The 15885-nt window shown below is 34.9% G+C and overlaps 1 protein-coding gene across 10 annotated transcripts in view; it reads right to left on the reverse strand.

Moving 5' to 3' along the window:
- The window catches only part of NBEA (neurobeachin), a 499111-nt gene that overhangs the window by 162693 nt on the left and 320533 nt on the right, over positions 1 to 15885 (reverse strand). For 5 of the 10 annotated variants that reach the window (XM_069882331.1, XM_069882348.1, XM_069882380.1 and 2 more), the window contains 2 exons: positions 4589 to 4732; positions 1450 to 1488 (listed from right to left, as the gene is read on the reverse strand). In XM_069882331.1, the coding sequence (XP_069738432.1) occupies positions 1450 to 1488; positions 4589 to 4732 (183 nt within the window). The remainder of the gene's footprint in view (positions 1 to 1449; positions 1489 to 4588; positions 4733 to 15885) is intronic. The other 5 variants (XM_069882400.1, XM_069882372.1, XM_069882387.1 and 2 more) reach the window with 1 other exon arrangement.

Below are 15885 nucleotides of genomic sequence, written 5' to 3' on the forward strand. Positions count from 1 at the left end.
TTCTGTTACTTTGTCTGAAATGAGACAGAAAGCTTATTTTGCATAGGCCACAAAACAGATGTTGATAATGTTTGGTTACCACCAGTCTTGTCTGGACTTCAAACAGATGACCTGGAAGTGAAAGGTCTTATATCTCATTAATAATAATACAAGCTGTCAAATCCTCATGACTCAGTGTGTTCCTTAGCACCGGGCAGTAAGTCAATACACTCAGCATACCATCAAGAAGTCTGGATGAAGGGCTTATCACATTTCGCCCTCAAGCTAACATGGACTGGCTACCCATGGTGGCTTGGATGGAACACCTGCTCTTATTTTGCAGTGGTAATGCTGTTTTCTAGAAATATTTCTACACTGAAGTTCAGGGTTGCTAAAAGTTAGGGCATTGCTGGGATGCTCATTTTACTCAAACCTTCCAGGCACATCTGCGTTATGGGGGTTTTCCTTCCACCTAAAGACATGTGTCCAAGAAGAAGGGAAGATTCTGTAGTGGAGGTTCAGATACATTATATCGAAGAGACAATAAAGGCAGTTCGTGGCTTTCCTTGGGTTTATTCGGATGAGTTGCTCAATCTCTTTGTATAATGGAGCAAATACTATGCATTTATTCCTGCAAGACTGTTGTGAGCCTGAAATTCACCACGGCTTTTGAGGAAGTTAGATTGTGAGTTGATTGAGCCCATGCAAGTAACCAGACAGATGCCTGCCAAAGCCTTTTTTCTTCCTAAAATAACCCAAAGTCTCATATCCTCCTATCTTTATTTCCTTTTTTCTTTCTAGAAACTACTCTTCAGAGAGCAGCAAAAGACTTTATCAGGGATACTTTGCATGGCTGGGGCCTATTTGCTGTTGCCACCAGCCATATGACAAAACAGATGAAATACACTAGAGTTACAGAACATATATCTTTCAAAAACATCATTAAGGCTACATTCTGCTCTCAGATGCACACAAACAATTCTCAGCAAGTCAACTGCAACTTCAAAACAAAGAGAAAAGAACGTATCTCTAAAACGTAAAACTCATTCAACCTGAGTGTTTCAACATTTAGTTTGTTTGGGGTTTTTTAATGACCTATTTTAGTGCAAAGTTTAAACCCAAAGTTTTTGGAAAGAATATTAGTTAGCTATTAAAATGTATTCCCCTTTCAGAACACCAGCTTATGATATTAGAATACATCCATATATTTTTCATTTTGAAAAAATCACCTACTAAGCAGAAAACAAACTTAGCAAATTTGTATTCTGAGGCTTTTAGCAGAATAGATAAGTACTTAAGAGCCCTACTGCAGTATTAGAAAACTGAAAAGGAAAAGAAAAGGAGAAGAGTTAGTAATGTCAGCTTTCTACGGTGGATTTGATTGTATTACCCATAGATTCACAATGTATTAGAAAACTTAAATTTGACTGGGCTATCTCAATCATTAGTACTAACAGAGATGTGACTTGCCTCTTGAAGTGAACAGTCTGGGAAGAAAAGGAGCTAAAACTGAAACAGAAAAATGTAACATATTTTAATACGTAAATGCTAAACCAAGAGAAAACATACTGTAAAAAAAAACCATTTAAAATACTGATTTGGTTAAAAATCTTGATGCAAACTTATAAGTCATAATGCTAAGACCATAATAACATGGAATTAGATTTTTATATTTTATTAAAATGCTATTTAATATAATGAAATCTGATCAAATGCTATTGCAACATATGGAATACAAAGATTATGTAATAAAAATATTCAGACTATAATTATTTAAAAATTCTCCATCCCATATGTAATTTATCAAAGTGAGCTTTACATTGATTTGTGCCACATGGTTGATGAAAAACTATAAAGAGTATCTGGAACAAAAGGTATGTACAGATAACTTTGTACGAACAGTCTCAATATGTTTCAAACTTTCATTTTTTTTTAGTTTGAAATTCACAAATCAAAATATTGCAATATTTATATTCTGTTAAAAGTTTTTTAAAAACTAAGGTCTCATCGTTTTAGGTGGTGCCTTAGTTTCATGGAATAAACAATGTTAAAGTGCTTTACTTAAATGTGGACAATCTTAAATCAATTTAAACCTGGTTTAAAATGATTTTATTTCATTCCTATCCCTTATTGAGACAATCCAAATCGTTGTAAACCAGGTTTAAATTGATTTAAGCTTTAAAGTTGAATTGGAGGCATATCCGAATATAGAAATTCCTATGCGTCATTCCACTCCGAACAGTAACTAGATATAAATGATGCTGAAATATATCATAACTTGATAGATCTCAAAGATTTCCAGATCACATCCACTGAATCTACATAACTCTGGAATGGACTTTGTTGGAACCTGCTCATCAGAGTGGTCAGGGGTTGTTCTAACCTTCTTGGGCATAAAACCCACCTTCCTTGTCTACTGCTTTTCTTGATTTCAGTTATCGGACTCAAATTTCAGTCGTATAAACTGAGAATAATGGAAAGCAATAGCATCATTATATGCAAACTCATGCAAAATAATGCAGTGAAACAGAAGGTATAGAGGGACTCAGGGTTTTTTTACTGATTGGTTAAAATCTACAGAAGACATATATGATACCATGTGTGACAGTTAACTCTCAAAATCATTTTGAACAAGTGTCAAGTAGCAAAGGCTTTAGTTAATCCGACAGTAAAAATGAGGTAGTGGAGTGTGGAATGTGGGTTCTTTTTGAGATGTTAATGGGTTTTGGTACCCATATAGCACCATTACCACATCACCTCACCACACTCGGAGATGCTTTACTTGCCCTGTTGGTGTCGATAGGGAACACAAAGGCTGATTTCTGACACTGTTAGGACAGACACCCTGTCAATATTTCAAATGTCAATTTGTTTCAATTTTTATAATTCCTGTTTTTCTAACACTGACAAGATATCACAGTTTCTGCAAAACCAAAGGACTAGAATTACTGTGCCATATCCTGAAGAAGCAGAAGATGTAATATATGCAACGATCCCTAGTAAAAGCTACATACACATTAATACTTAAGGGTGCATTGAAATACCAGGGATTTGCAGAGGGATGTAGCTGTAGGGGTTGTATTGCATCAGTGTGTTTGAACAAAAAGGCAGTGTTGGGACATATATAAGAACACCATAGCTGACCGTGAGACTTGCCAGACTGGGCAAGAATTTTTCACTTCCACTTTGCAGTTCTAATCAAAATTTCCATGTAATTGCATCTTGCACCCCTAAAACTACAGCAACTCTGTGAATATTTAGTTGGTAGCACTGTTCTTGGTTATAAGAATTTAGCCAAAGTAGTGCTGAGTTTTCCTTCTAAAGGAGAAAGGCACATTGATCAAATTATCCCACTAATGGTCCTGCTGGTCTTACTATTTTATTGACTTAAGACAACATTGTCTCAGAAATGGTTAGCTGCGGAATGAGAAAGCAAGCAGATCGACATTTTAACTGTGATAATCATATACTGTAAGTTGTTGCCAAATAAAAGCATTTACTTCTCCCATTTGTCCTGCTCGAATTTCAAAGTATAAGACTAACTTTCCTACAGGCATTTCTTGCTTTTGTTTGTTTGTTTGGTTGGTTTTGTTTGGTTTTGTTTTGTTTTTGCCATCCATTTATGAACTTATCTTTGCTACAAATTTTCACTTTGTCATCAGAACAAAGTGCAGGAGCAAAGGTAGCTAATTCAGTTATGCAGAAACCACTCCCCCCGTAGACGTCAAAAAAATTTCCTTAGCAGAGAAATTTAATAAAGTTTTTTTAAAAATATAAAAATCTCATACTGCATTTCACAGTTCTCATATTTTTATCTTGTCTGAGAGGAAGATGCATTTTTCAACCTTCCACATGCCTTTCTTTCCAGACTACATTCCCAGGACAGGCAGTACTGCAAACAGAACTTTTAACAGAACCTGCTAGAAGATGGATAAAACTGAGACCTCACTGCATACCTTATGTGAAATCAGGGAGAAAGGACTAGGAAGGATCTCTCATGTATGTTTATATAGAGGATTCATTTCCAGCTCATCTGCTAAGTAACGAAGTTCATGGTTTGGTTACAGCTTCATTCCTTCTTAGATTCTGTTTACAACATGCAACTTTTTCCCTGACTGTGACAGATGAGCTGAGACACTGAGATCTCCCTTAACTCCATCATTGAGAGAAGTGGGTGCAAGCAGGAACTCAGGTGTCTCTCTATGAGCTGCGTGACACTTGGGATCAGGTCATGAAAGTGTACAACCACACTCTGACTCACAAACCCCTGAGTTACAGAATTAACCCAGATTTCAATTTGACCGAAAAAAAAAGGAGATGTTCCTAAAGTGGTTTTACAGAACTTTTAACAACAAGTCACAGATAGTAACAAAAGCACTTAAAGTATCGCTTTTTCTTGCATCTCTGCTGAATTACTATGCAATGGGCACATGCTTTGTCATCAGTTCATGGAAACAGGACATCATATTAAATCTAGAACACACAGAATCTGAATGTATTGTCATTGTATACTTAGCTGTCAATATTAAGACACTAATCACAAAGGTTAAGAACAAGTTTAGAAGAAACTTCTGGCTCATATATTAGTTGTAATAAAAAATATAATTACCTGCAAGGTTGTCAATCTCTTTTTCTTGGAGTAGGCTAACAGCATCATCATCTCCTTCCAACATAAGCTCTGTTTCTGCATTCTGATTCACCACAGCTTGACTTCGGAAAGTTTTCTTTGACTTCACTACATCCTCTTCAGTGCCTAAAAAAGGTCACAAGTGTTGTGAATTTAGCTGAATAGTATTTTAAACAGAGAACAACCACAGTCAAGTAGTAAAAAAAAATACAGTCTAAACCATCTTTATCAAAAAAGGGAAGGAACATTTTCTTGAAATGTATCAAGGTTTACAAAATATGCAGCCTTATCCTGTCTTTCAAGTTATATCTTGAATAAAATAAAAACTGTCTCACAAAGACTCTCCTGCTTTTCATAAGTGCTATTTACTTTCTGTTCGAAGTTGTTCTATTAGTTTTCCACCTGCAAGAAATTTAGCAGGAGTTTCTCTTGGGTTCCTCGTGTCCTGACTCTGACTGACCTCCAAGAGCTCAAACCACTGACTGTAAATAAAATACTTGCTTTTGGGAATTAAAAGTCTGTCATGATTTTCATCTTGGAGACAGGAGGGACAGAATGGTGAAATAGGAGATGGGTTATCACAATATACAGTAACAACAAGGTAAGCTATGTAGAGATTCAGAAAAGACTGAAAAAAGACACGCACAGTGAGGGAATTTTAATGTGTATCTGTGTGTGTGTGTGTGCATTTTTAAGGAGTACAATAACAATGCTGGTGTATGGACATGTGTCAATTACGTGAAAGAACTTCACAGGTAAGTCTTACCTTCTCTTCCTGCCTACAATCAACTTTTTCTATTCAGACTGACTGTTTGTTGCAGCAGGAGATATATCATCTTACTGTTTGGTAAGGTCCTGCTAGCACTGGCCAGAGTTTATTTGCATGATGCAAAGAATGAATCATAGTCTGGTCAAATGATGGAATCATAAGTAGCTTTCATATCATAAATAGCTTTCATGTTACTGTTGTGACATCCTTACAGTGTTTCTTCCTTAGCTGGGGAGAGGTCATTAGTTTTATTTTCAGTGCTACAGACTTATAGTAGCCTTAGGCAAGAAAGCTTTTTTTTTTTTCCCTAAACAGAAAACCTTGCATATTCATGTGGGACTGTACAAGATACAGGCATCTCCACTTCTGCTAACTAAGAAATAAAAGCCAAATGTAATCTCTCCTTTCTGTATGGTAATTTGGAAATTTGTTTCCTACTAAACTATAGAATGATGGGTGAAATCTGAGCAAAACCAGGCGCTTTGGTGGACTTTGTTTGTTTTCCACAATGCCTGAAATTAAACATAATGAATACTATTATGGCAGCTGTAAAATGATGAAGTAAAGCCCTCTAAGACTCAAGGCCTCATATTAATACGGGAAAACTAAGAGGAATGTAGTAAGCAGATAGGTCAGTGAAGATAGGTTCATGGAATGGAACTGATGTGTCAGGCAGTTTTGTTATTACAAACGATGTCAAAGGTATTATGATTTTATTTCCTACTCTCATGTAAGCCTTACATAAGTCATACCATATAAATAAAAATGCTGGAGGTATATTTTTCTGCTAGTGCATTTACTCTGTTTGAAGATCACTGTTAGCATGCCAACCTCATATTTTACATTGCCTAATATTAAGCTTTTGAATACTACTGCAATTATCCCAATTGCTATTTCTGAAACTACAGAGCAGGTAAAGACAAACAGGTAGACAAAACCCCAGCCTTTTCACCAAGCCCAAAATTAAGGACAACATCTCTAGTCTTCCTGTTTGTTCTCTCTCTGTTGCGACCTGATACTGACAATTAAGACAGCAGCAATGTTGACATATACTAAGACACAGTGTTTTACTGTACTCAGTTATTAGACCGTGATCATTACTTCACTTGCACAGGTTGCTACTTAGTACAATTAACTGTAATTACTCATTCAATTTAAAATTGAATCAATTAAGTAAGAGTTGGAACAGTTATTAAGTATTATGTTCAAGCTTTTGGGTTTTTTTGTTTGGCTTATGGCTTGGTTTGTCTTTTTTTTTTTTTTAAATTTCCCTAATTCACAAAAAGGAGCAAGAATTGTAGGAGTTTGGAAAACCACAAAGTAGTAATGTGCTGTAACAGACTTCCAGTTTTATTACATCACAATTGTCCTGAGTATTTAACCACTAGATCAGGATCTTGTTACACTTGTGTTTACTTCAAAGGAGTTTAGCATCATTTGACACAAATAATAGCTCCTGCTGTGAAGCATTTCACACCAAAGGAGATCAGGTCTGAGATGTACTAACATGGTGAAGGAAGAAAGCATAAAAATACTGTTTTCTTCCTTTTCAGTAGTTCTAGTGAGTTTTACAAAAGTTTCTGAGCTCTATAAAATGTCACAACCTTCAACTGAATTACTTCAACAGTACTAAACTGGAGTAACTGTGGAGTCAACCATTTCTTTAGTAATTGATTAGATTAGTGATAGTCCTTTAAAATTATTTACGCATTACGATATATTTTTAAACTTACAAGAAAAACTTTCAAGCCCCAAATTATTCCTAACATTTGAAATGCATCAGAAGAACCTGAAATTCAGTGTATTTTAAATCCCTTGTGATGAGTGTTCCAGTTACCAGCTTACAGAACTATTACCTGACACCGATGTAAGAAACGTGGTAGAGCAGAAAGCATTAAATTAGTTTGGCAAATTTAGAGTTTAATAACAAGACAAATGCTTCTAAAATCCATTCTGGTTTATAATATTAAACATACATTTATCTAAAAGAAATATGGTAAATGGTGCTTCTTTGTCTTGATGGCAAAAAAGCTCTGGTTTGGCTGTTTTTTAAATTTATCACTTTGTTGAGTGCACCTCAGTTTTGCTGTACTGTACCAAACATTTATCTAAATGAAAGTGTACGAGACCCTGAGTTGCCCTTCAATCACTATATCCTTTATGAATTAGAGTTCCATTTATCAAAATTACAGCAAGAAGAGTAAGGTCTCACAGGGCTGCCTCATTACAAGGCTTGTAAACACTGTCCTTACAAAGAAATGGTTTAACACCTAACAAATCAAAAACTGATTGGGAATAGAATTTATTTGAGATCATCTATCTTCAGAAGACGTGCTGTACTGAGTGCACGTCATGGCCTTTCTACCCATTCATCAAGAAATTAACAAGCGAATACCACAGACCACCAGATCTCCTTGGATCCTGAAACATGAAATATGTTCAAAACAGATCTGTCACAGATGTTCTATTTTTATATTTCAGGAGAACTTCAAAAAGGTTTTAAAATAAGAGAACCTCTCCAAATAAGAGTAAAGAGAAAAACAACTAGTCTCTTTAAAAACCAACAACAAACTGAATAAAAAATGATATGACATAAAACTATGCCTAGTACTGTTAACAGTGATATAAAAAAGAGAGAGGAATAAATGAATACTTGATATTTCAGTGTGCTTGAAAAAAATCAAAACTCAAACTTTATTTTCAAAGCCCCAGCAAAATTACTATGAAATGAAATTAATTTCCAGGTATTTAATTTAAAACTCTTTTTAGGACACATGGAATTTGTCTTTTAAAGACATAATTCAGAATTTTATTAATGTCAGTTCCTAAGTCTAATTAGAAAATGTTTTAAACCTATTAAAATATGAAAAAAATAATAAAAAACCCCTAGACAGAATTTAAAGAAAGCAACATTTTAACATTGGTGTGCACAAGTGGAACAGGCAGAGGCTATCAGTTCTCGAAGAAGTAAGCTTGTTATTAAGGGGTATTTTTCTAGACTGGGATTTGGAAAGAAGCCTTGAAATAAGCAGTGAAGCATGTCTTAAAACTACAATTTGCAAAGAAGTTAAAGGAAATAAAACCCTTAGGTCTCATTGAAGACCAGATGAAGTCGGTGCCTTCATTTCCTGAAACTCAAAGGCTCTATCTTAAAGATATTTCAAGAGAATATGTATAAGACTACAAGCCCATTAAAAAAAAAAGTCATCTTTTGTTACACCTGTTATCATCTTGATCATCTTCTATGTGCATGTTAGAAACTGGCTTCTGACAGTGGCTTCAGCATAACTGAGAAGAGCTCATCTTTAAAAGAAATTAAAGTAATGAACTATCACTTCTCTACAAAAGCCCAACTTCCACAAAGAAGATGTCTACATCTAAAAGTTTATATGGGCCAAATGGGAAATTTGTGCAGTATTGCCAAGATTTATTAATCTTTCTACTATTACCATTACTTTTCCTTGAAAAGCAATAGAAATTATTCAGCAGAGAAAAACCCCACCCAAGCAACGCCTCCCAAAACCTAGCAATTTACCAAGCACAGGAGAGTTTCATGTTATTTTGCAGCTACAACCTCTAGAAGTATTTAGTAGAGGTAATACTTAATTTTTTTTTTTGGGGGGGATTGTTATTGTAACATCTGAATTATCGCCTCTCTATTTTAAATTAAATCAATAGATTCCTTGTTGGGTTAGTAAGTCACAACGGGTTGTAGGGATGCAATTTAAATTTCAAAGGCACTTTAAGTGTCCAGACCCACAAAACCTTACCCTAAATAAAATTTTAAAATTAGCAGTATGAGCAGAATGTACTCTTGATTGCATTTATGTATATTTATTTTATTAGTAATTACAGTAATTACTACTAATTAGTTAAACATAGGAAGGGAGTTTTCAGTTCTATAGTTACTGCTATCCATTTATTATATATTAAAATAGAATTTTTTTTCTTTCTGCCTTTAGTATGCATTGAGGTAAAAAAATGGTTAATTTTAAGAAAAGTTTGCTTGGTAATTCTGGAACCAACAAAAGGAGACTACTGCTTCTTATAAAGTTGTTTCCATAGTTTACTTCAGCAAATTACAGATAAGGCAATTTATGCAGTGAGTGCTCTTTGATCTTTGAAAAGAGATGGCAGAATGGAAAGTTAACCTCATTTTAATGTTACCTAAATATACTGACAGGAAATCCTAATGTTTCCAAACATCTGGAAATCTGCTTCATGGAATGGTGTTCTTCTTTTCTATAAGAAAGCTTTTTCATATATTGTCTTTTACAGTTTTATGTGGCTTCTAAAGGAGTATTTTGACATAAGTAAAGTCTGTTGTCTTTATAGTAAAATGCTGCATTTAATTAAAAACTCTCTTTTATAACATCTAAGGTATAGTTTTTGTGAAGCTTAGCCCTCCTCAGAAACTTTTCAGGGCAAAGTTGTAAAGCTGCTTTTTCTCCTTACAGATCACTGTTATGTACTGCTCCGCAGAACGCCGCTTTTGCTGCTGAATGTTGAACATCTAAGGTAGTTTTTAGTATTTTATTAAACAAAGGAATTCAGAATTAGCTCCTCACAAGAGACTACCTGATAGACCATTATGTGAGCCATGAAATTATACCACAGGTAAAATATAATTTATGAATGGTGTTTGAAAGAACTAAGCCTTTTCTTGGAAGAGATTTTTTTTTTTATTTTATTGTACTAACTGTAACTTTTACAGAAAGAATCAAGCTTATGTCTGCATAGAAGTAAAATGCAATGCTACTATCTACCATTTTTGTTCATTTTCTGTGATTAATTGTTGAAAATGCTTATAAAAAAAACTTTGTGAGCTAACCTTCCTGCTTTACATATTCCAGCAGTTTAAACTCCTACTTTCATTGCTAATCTTTACTAACTTGATTAAGCACCAGGACCCTCACAGCGCTCACAGTTATGGAGAGGAGCCACTTGGAAGTCTGTAAACTGACCTCCACAAAACCCAGTAAGTTTAAATCATAGACATGGTGTCCGCATTCACTCCATGGGAAACATGTACCAGGTATCCCTGGACCTGCCCAAGAGACCAGCCTTCTGGCTTTGAGTAGCAGACCAGTGCTCACACATCATGATGAACTGTCCCCACCTGAGTCTGCTAGAGTTGTTATTTAAATTGTGATCTGTTTCTGGAACTGGCAGCTTTGACTGGCATATAATTTATTTTCCCTTGAGAATCAGAGAAGTGACTGTTATTAGAGGAAGGCTGATTTTAACAGATTTAATAAAAGCCAGAGGTATCTAAATAATATTTTAATTATCAAGGATCTTTGAAGAAATGAGGGATAAAACTATGAAAATTGTGTAGAAATTAAAAACGGCAGACATTTGTATGGGAAATTACTTCCACTAAAAGTAAAACCAACACATTTTTGTTTTCTATAATGGATAAATACTTGAAAATTTATTCATAGACATTCCATATGTTTTTTTCTCCAATTTTTTATACTTAATATCTGATGAAATTATCTTCTTTATGTGAGTAATTTGTAAATAAATACTTTGTTGTTGTATACATTTTCTTCTTAAAATTTTCAGATGTTTTGCATTGTAAAAATGAGAGTGATGACAAACTACACTAAAGATGAGACCAAGATTATGGACAAGGTCAAAATAAACAGGTTTCTTAGAGGAGGTCGAGGGCTTTTTAAACAATAAATACTTGTAGTTAAAGTCAAAGTGTTTTAAATTAATATAAAAGGTCCTACACAAAATAAAGTTACCATGTTGGACACTCGTTATTTTTGTTGTTTATAGATAGGAAAACTCAGGTTCTGAGTGGTTATTATACATTTTTTTAGAAGTTGTCAATATTATCATTATATTTATTTGAGATCTCAGATGTTATGAGCATCTAAGAAAAGATTCAGCACTGATTCAGCACCAATCATAAAGAGTTGGAGGGTAACAGAGCTGGATGTGCCCAGCCCAGCAAATGTTACACGGGCATTTTCAATCTCCCGAAGGACAGTCTTCATTCTGACTGGAACCAGAAGAAGTCCATCTAATGGGAACTTAAAACAGTCAAATGTTTATCTTTGGATTAAGATGTAGTTTGCCACTGTAACTTGTACACACAAGAATGGATTCATATTTCATGACTGATGACCTTTACAAATCCCTGTCAGTTTGAAATGCAGTGACTCAGTGTGTACCGTAGCTTGATAAACTGCAGAAAGAAACTGAATTTTCTGATATGCTGTGGATCACCTAAGCAGGCAAAAATGATTCAGAAGAGAAATAATTAAGAGCAATGAAACTTTCCTAACTGAGTTTCCAGTCATTTTACAGAAGTACAGTAATAGCTGAGAGGAAAATAACTACATCACACCAACAGTTATTGCTCAGTGGAAAGGACATCAAGGACACTTGCAAGTAAGAGAATTGGATCAATATTAACGCGATTTTCATTTCATGCTTCCCCAACTCCAGTAAGCTGACAATATACTCTGATTATGTGAACTGCCTCTGAGTAACATAGAAAAGGTTATTAGAGCAAGAGGTGGAAATGGAATGCACTTTTTATATTGACAGGTCTGCTAATAGAGTGTACTGGTTTTCAAAGCCATGCAATGCATTTTCACAATTTGGTTTAGACAGCAAATAGGAATTTCATTTATCCTTAATTCAAAATATTCACATGTAAGCAAAGGTTTTTTAAGACAGGCCACTGAAGAGTATAATCCAGCTATTTCAACAGAAAAATGTAATTAACAAGGTAAAAAGCAAAAGGTGATTTAACTTAAATATGTATGACATGATAATGAAATAATTAAATAATTCTGCTAAGTGAGGCATTCTATGCTTTTGAAATAGAATCTGATAAAATGTTTTTAAGATAATATATAAGTGTAAAATACTGCAGGTCTCGATTTTTGCTTTGAAACTTTTAGATTAGTTTTGAGTTTGAAATACCTAACCCAAGTACACATTTTACAGCAAAAGCCACGTTCTGACTCTATTTGCTTGCAGAGCCTAAAGATAGGATCAAAGCTGTCGGAATTCTATGGAGGCACTCTCCACACTGAGGAATTGTGCCTGCATATGCTAGCCTCAATTTTGCAGACAACAACTTCGTCGCCCACTGTTTAAGCTGTTGCTATCAGATCCAAAAAAAGATCAGCTCTTTGGAAACAAGCACTGTACAGAGAGATAACAGAACAGCTAAAAATTCATTCTCTAGTGCAGAAAATGAAGGTATAACAAGAAAGTTTAAAAGTATTTTATAGTAGCTGTCATAATTCCAGTAGTTAAGTAACTCTTAATGTCTATTGAGACCACTTAGAGAAGGAAGCCTCAACAGCTCATGGTCAGCGCTTTGAGAAATTCATTTGCCAACATGTCTGAAATGGTTTTTGCTTTCTGGAATGCTAACATTTTCAAATGCAATTCTGCTCTTTTGAGACACACACAGAAGGCAGTCTTTACACAGGCACAATCTCCTGTACATGACATAATGTCTCCTGTAACTGTTTCTTAAAAGGATTTTCCCTTTGTATATAAATAATAATTTTGTCAATTTAATAAAGTCATTAGAACATCTAAATTTACTCTCCATTACGTTGTCTTTTACTATGCATTTTCAACTGGTTCAGTGTGCTGCACTGTTATGTTTGGGCTTTTTTCTGTGCAAATTTCATTTCATCCTCTCATAGATCACCACATCTTTAGAACTGGCATACATCATTTGCACTTCAGCAGCAACAGTAACTGGTGGCAAGAAATGTTTCTATTTCTGCACAGATCAATGCCTACAGCAATACCAGACAAAGGGCAGCACCCACAGGATATAAACATTTGTGAGACAGCAGTGTAGCCCTAATGCTGGTATAATTGTATTCAACTCCTATTTCTACTAAGGGACTATGATCTAGTAGCAACAGACAGCACTTCTGTTTGGGCCAGGCCATTGTAAAAGCATGAGCTCCTTGTTTCTGAACCTGAAATGCAATTATTTATCAAATTAAAATGAAAGTTCTGCCATTTGCGCTATTTGGGCCAGAATTTTACCCCCCTTTTGTTTTTAACAAAAATAGCTGCAGTTATAAAACATCTTTGTTTCATACTGCCTAGCAGATTAAAAACAAAATGGTAGCGGCACACAAGATATTACTGAGATAAAGCTGAGTCTGAGGGTCCATTTCTGAAACAGCTCAATGAGATCACCTACCAGATTGTTTAGCCTCTGAAATACATGAATAGCAATCACTGTCACAGGTAGAAAGGTCGTGTGTATATTAAGGAGAGCTAACTCACAAAAATCTTAGCAGCAGTTTGCAGTAAAGAAAAAGGGAGAGCAATGGGGGCTGTGTAGTGTTTCATTCTGATTCACAAAGACTGCAAGAGAGTGCAAACTTTCCATGAAATTGCAGGGATTCTTGCAAAATTGCTACATTTATATTAAATTTGCAAGCACTGGCAGCTATTTTCCATTCAGACTGGACCTGACATACTACTTGGACAGTATAATCAGCTTTTTTGAAGGCATGGGATTGAATGACTTGTGCTATACAGCAAAAGATACACTGATAAAATACTCTTCAAGCATTGTGTATAGTTCTTTCAGCTGGGAAACTATAAGTTCTGTAGGCAATGTTCAGGACTTTACACAAATACACTGGGAGATCTACTTTTTAGGCATACAATAAGGATACAAAAAGTCATGTCACAATGTAGCATACATGATATGAAAACTGAAATTAAATATATCATTTGAAACATGCATGATTTGCTGGCTGACAGAAGTTTTAACAAGGTGTCTTCCTTGTCATGCCGGTTAGTGGTATATTTGAGAACTTTTCTATAAAATGCATTTGGCTTTTAATACAGTGCTTTCACTAGGTGTTTCTGCACCCTTGCCTGTGCCTTGCACAATGCTAAAACTTGTAAAATCTTCCAGTTTGTTTCACTATACTGGTACTTTTTATGTATGTTTCAAAGCTAACACGATAAAAAGAGTAACATAGAAAATAACTGGTATTGAAGAACTCACTGTACTTGTAGGGATATAGAATAGCCAGTGCACATATATATAAGCCCTTTTGTCTTGTATACAAATCTTACTATTTACATAAAACCTCTACGATAATTTTAATGTGACATAATAGAAATATATTTTCTGTGAAAACGTAAAGTAGTGCAAAGTAAAAAGATGAGGAAAAACACTTTAGTACATTAAAAGAGAACTTGTCTCTGAAAATGAATTCCTTATTTTTGTAATTTTTACATACTGATTCCTTTTGCTTTGTGAATGACAAGGAATCATATATATTGAAGACATTCCTGCAATTTGCCTCTCTTAACTTAAACCACCTTTAACTCGCAAGTAGCCCACAAGGTCTCAGAAACCTGTGCCTTTTGCCTGAAAGCCTGTCATGCCTCCTACTGGTTATCAGAAACAGTGGGTAAGTAAAGGCTTTTAAAATCAATGGTCCAAGTCTTTGATCTCCTAATTCTAGGCTGCAATGGTTGCAGCACTGCTGAAATAACAGCTCTCCATCCCAGCCGTGCACTTGGCTGGCTGCTCTAGCCAGTTCTTCAGAAAACAGGTTTCTCCATACAGGCAGAAGTGGAACTACACCTTGCACTTCTAGATCCATTTGTTCCAGCTTTGGCTTCTTTATTCAGTTATTTTTGTTATCAAACACCCTTTTCCCTAACAAATGATACATATTTCAACTTACTCTTACACAAAGTGGCGAATGGAGTCCTGCAGTCAGGAATACATAAAAATATGAAGAGTGGAAAAAAATGAAAAATGTACTATTTCATGCTTTTAACTATAGCCAAAGAAAAATTAAAGCACTGTTACTCTTAATAAGGAGTCTTAAAGCTTAGAAAATAGCAGATAAGAACATGGTAAATCCTGAATCTCAAGAGCTACATTCACCCAGCTGTGAAAGATGTACTGAAGGACTACTATTAGACTTTCACTGACAGGATGTTCTTCCAAAATATTTCCATGAGATGAATTGAATATACATGGGTTGGTAACTTCTATTTCTTTGTCAGTTAGTGATAGAACTGAATTAATAGAACAAATACACATTTCACATGGGTTTGATATTTCACGCCATAGTAATTTACTGATTTTGGTAAGTAAATGACTTTCATTTGGCAGAACAGACAGATATCTTGTATTCTTTACACATGAAAATATAATGCTGGAAGGGGAAAATGCAGCTAGAACTCTAAGACTGTTAATGGTGGAGAGTTTTAGGTGTTAGGAATGATATTCCTTCCTCCTCAGAGGAAAGGCTTTTGAAACCCAACGCTCAGGGATTTTTAGGGGGAAAAAAGGAAAAAAAAAAAAGAGTTTTCATATCCTATTTGAGTCTGTGAAAAGCTTGAATTCAAGTCAATATAGAGATTTTGATACTCAGGATTTGAGGAAGTCAGAAAAAAAAAAGACCATTTTATGAAATGGTACTTAAAATTTATTGTAAAACTGCTATTGTAGAAATAGCATATAACAGAAAAA

The sequence above is a fragment of the Phaenicophaeus curvirostris genome, chromosome 1 (genome assembly GCF_032191515.1).
Source record: "Phaenicophaeus curvirostris isolate KB17595 chromosome 1, BPBGC_Pcur_1.0, whole genome shotgun sequence".
NCBI classification, from domain to species: domain Eukaryota; kingdom Metazoa; phylum Chordata; class Aves; order Cuculiformes; family Cuculidae; genus Phaenicophaeus; species Phaenicophaeus curvirostris.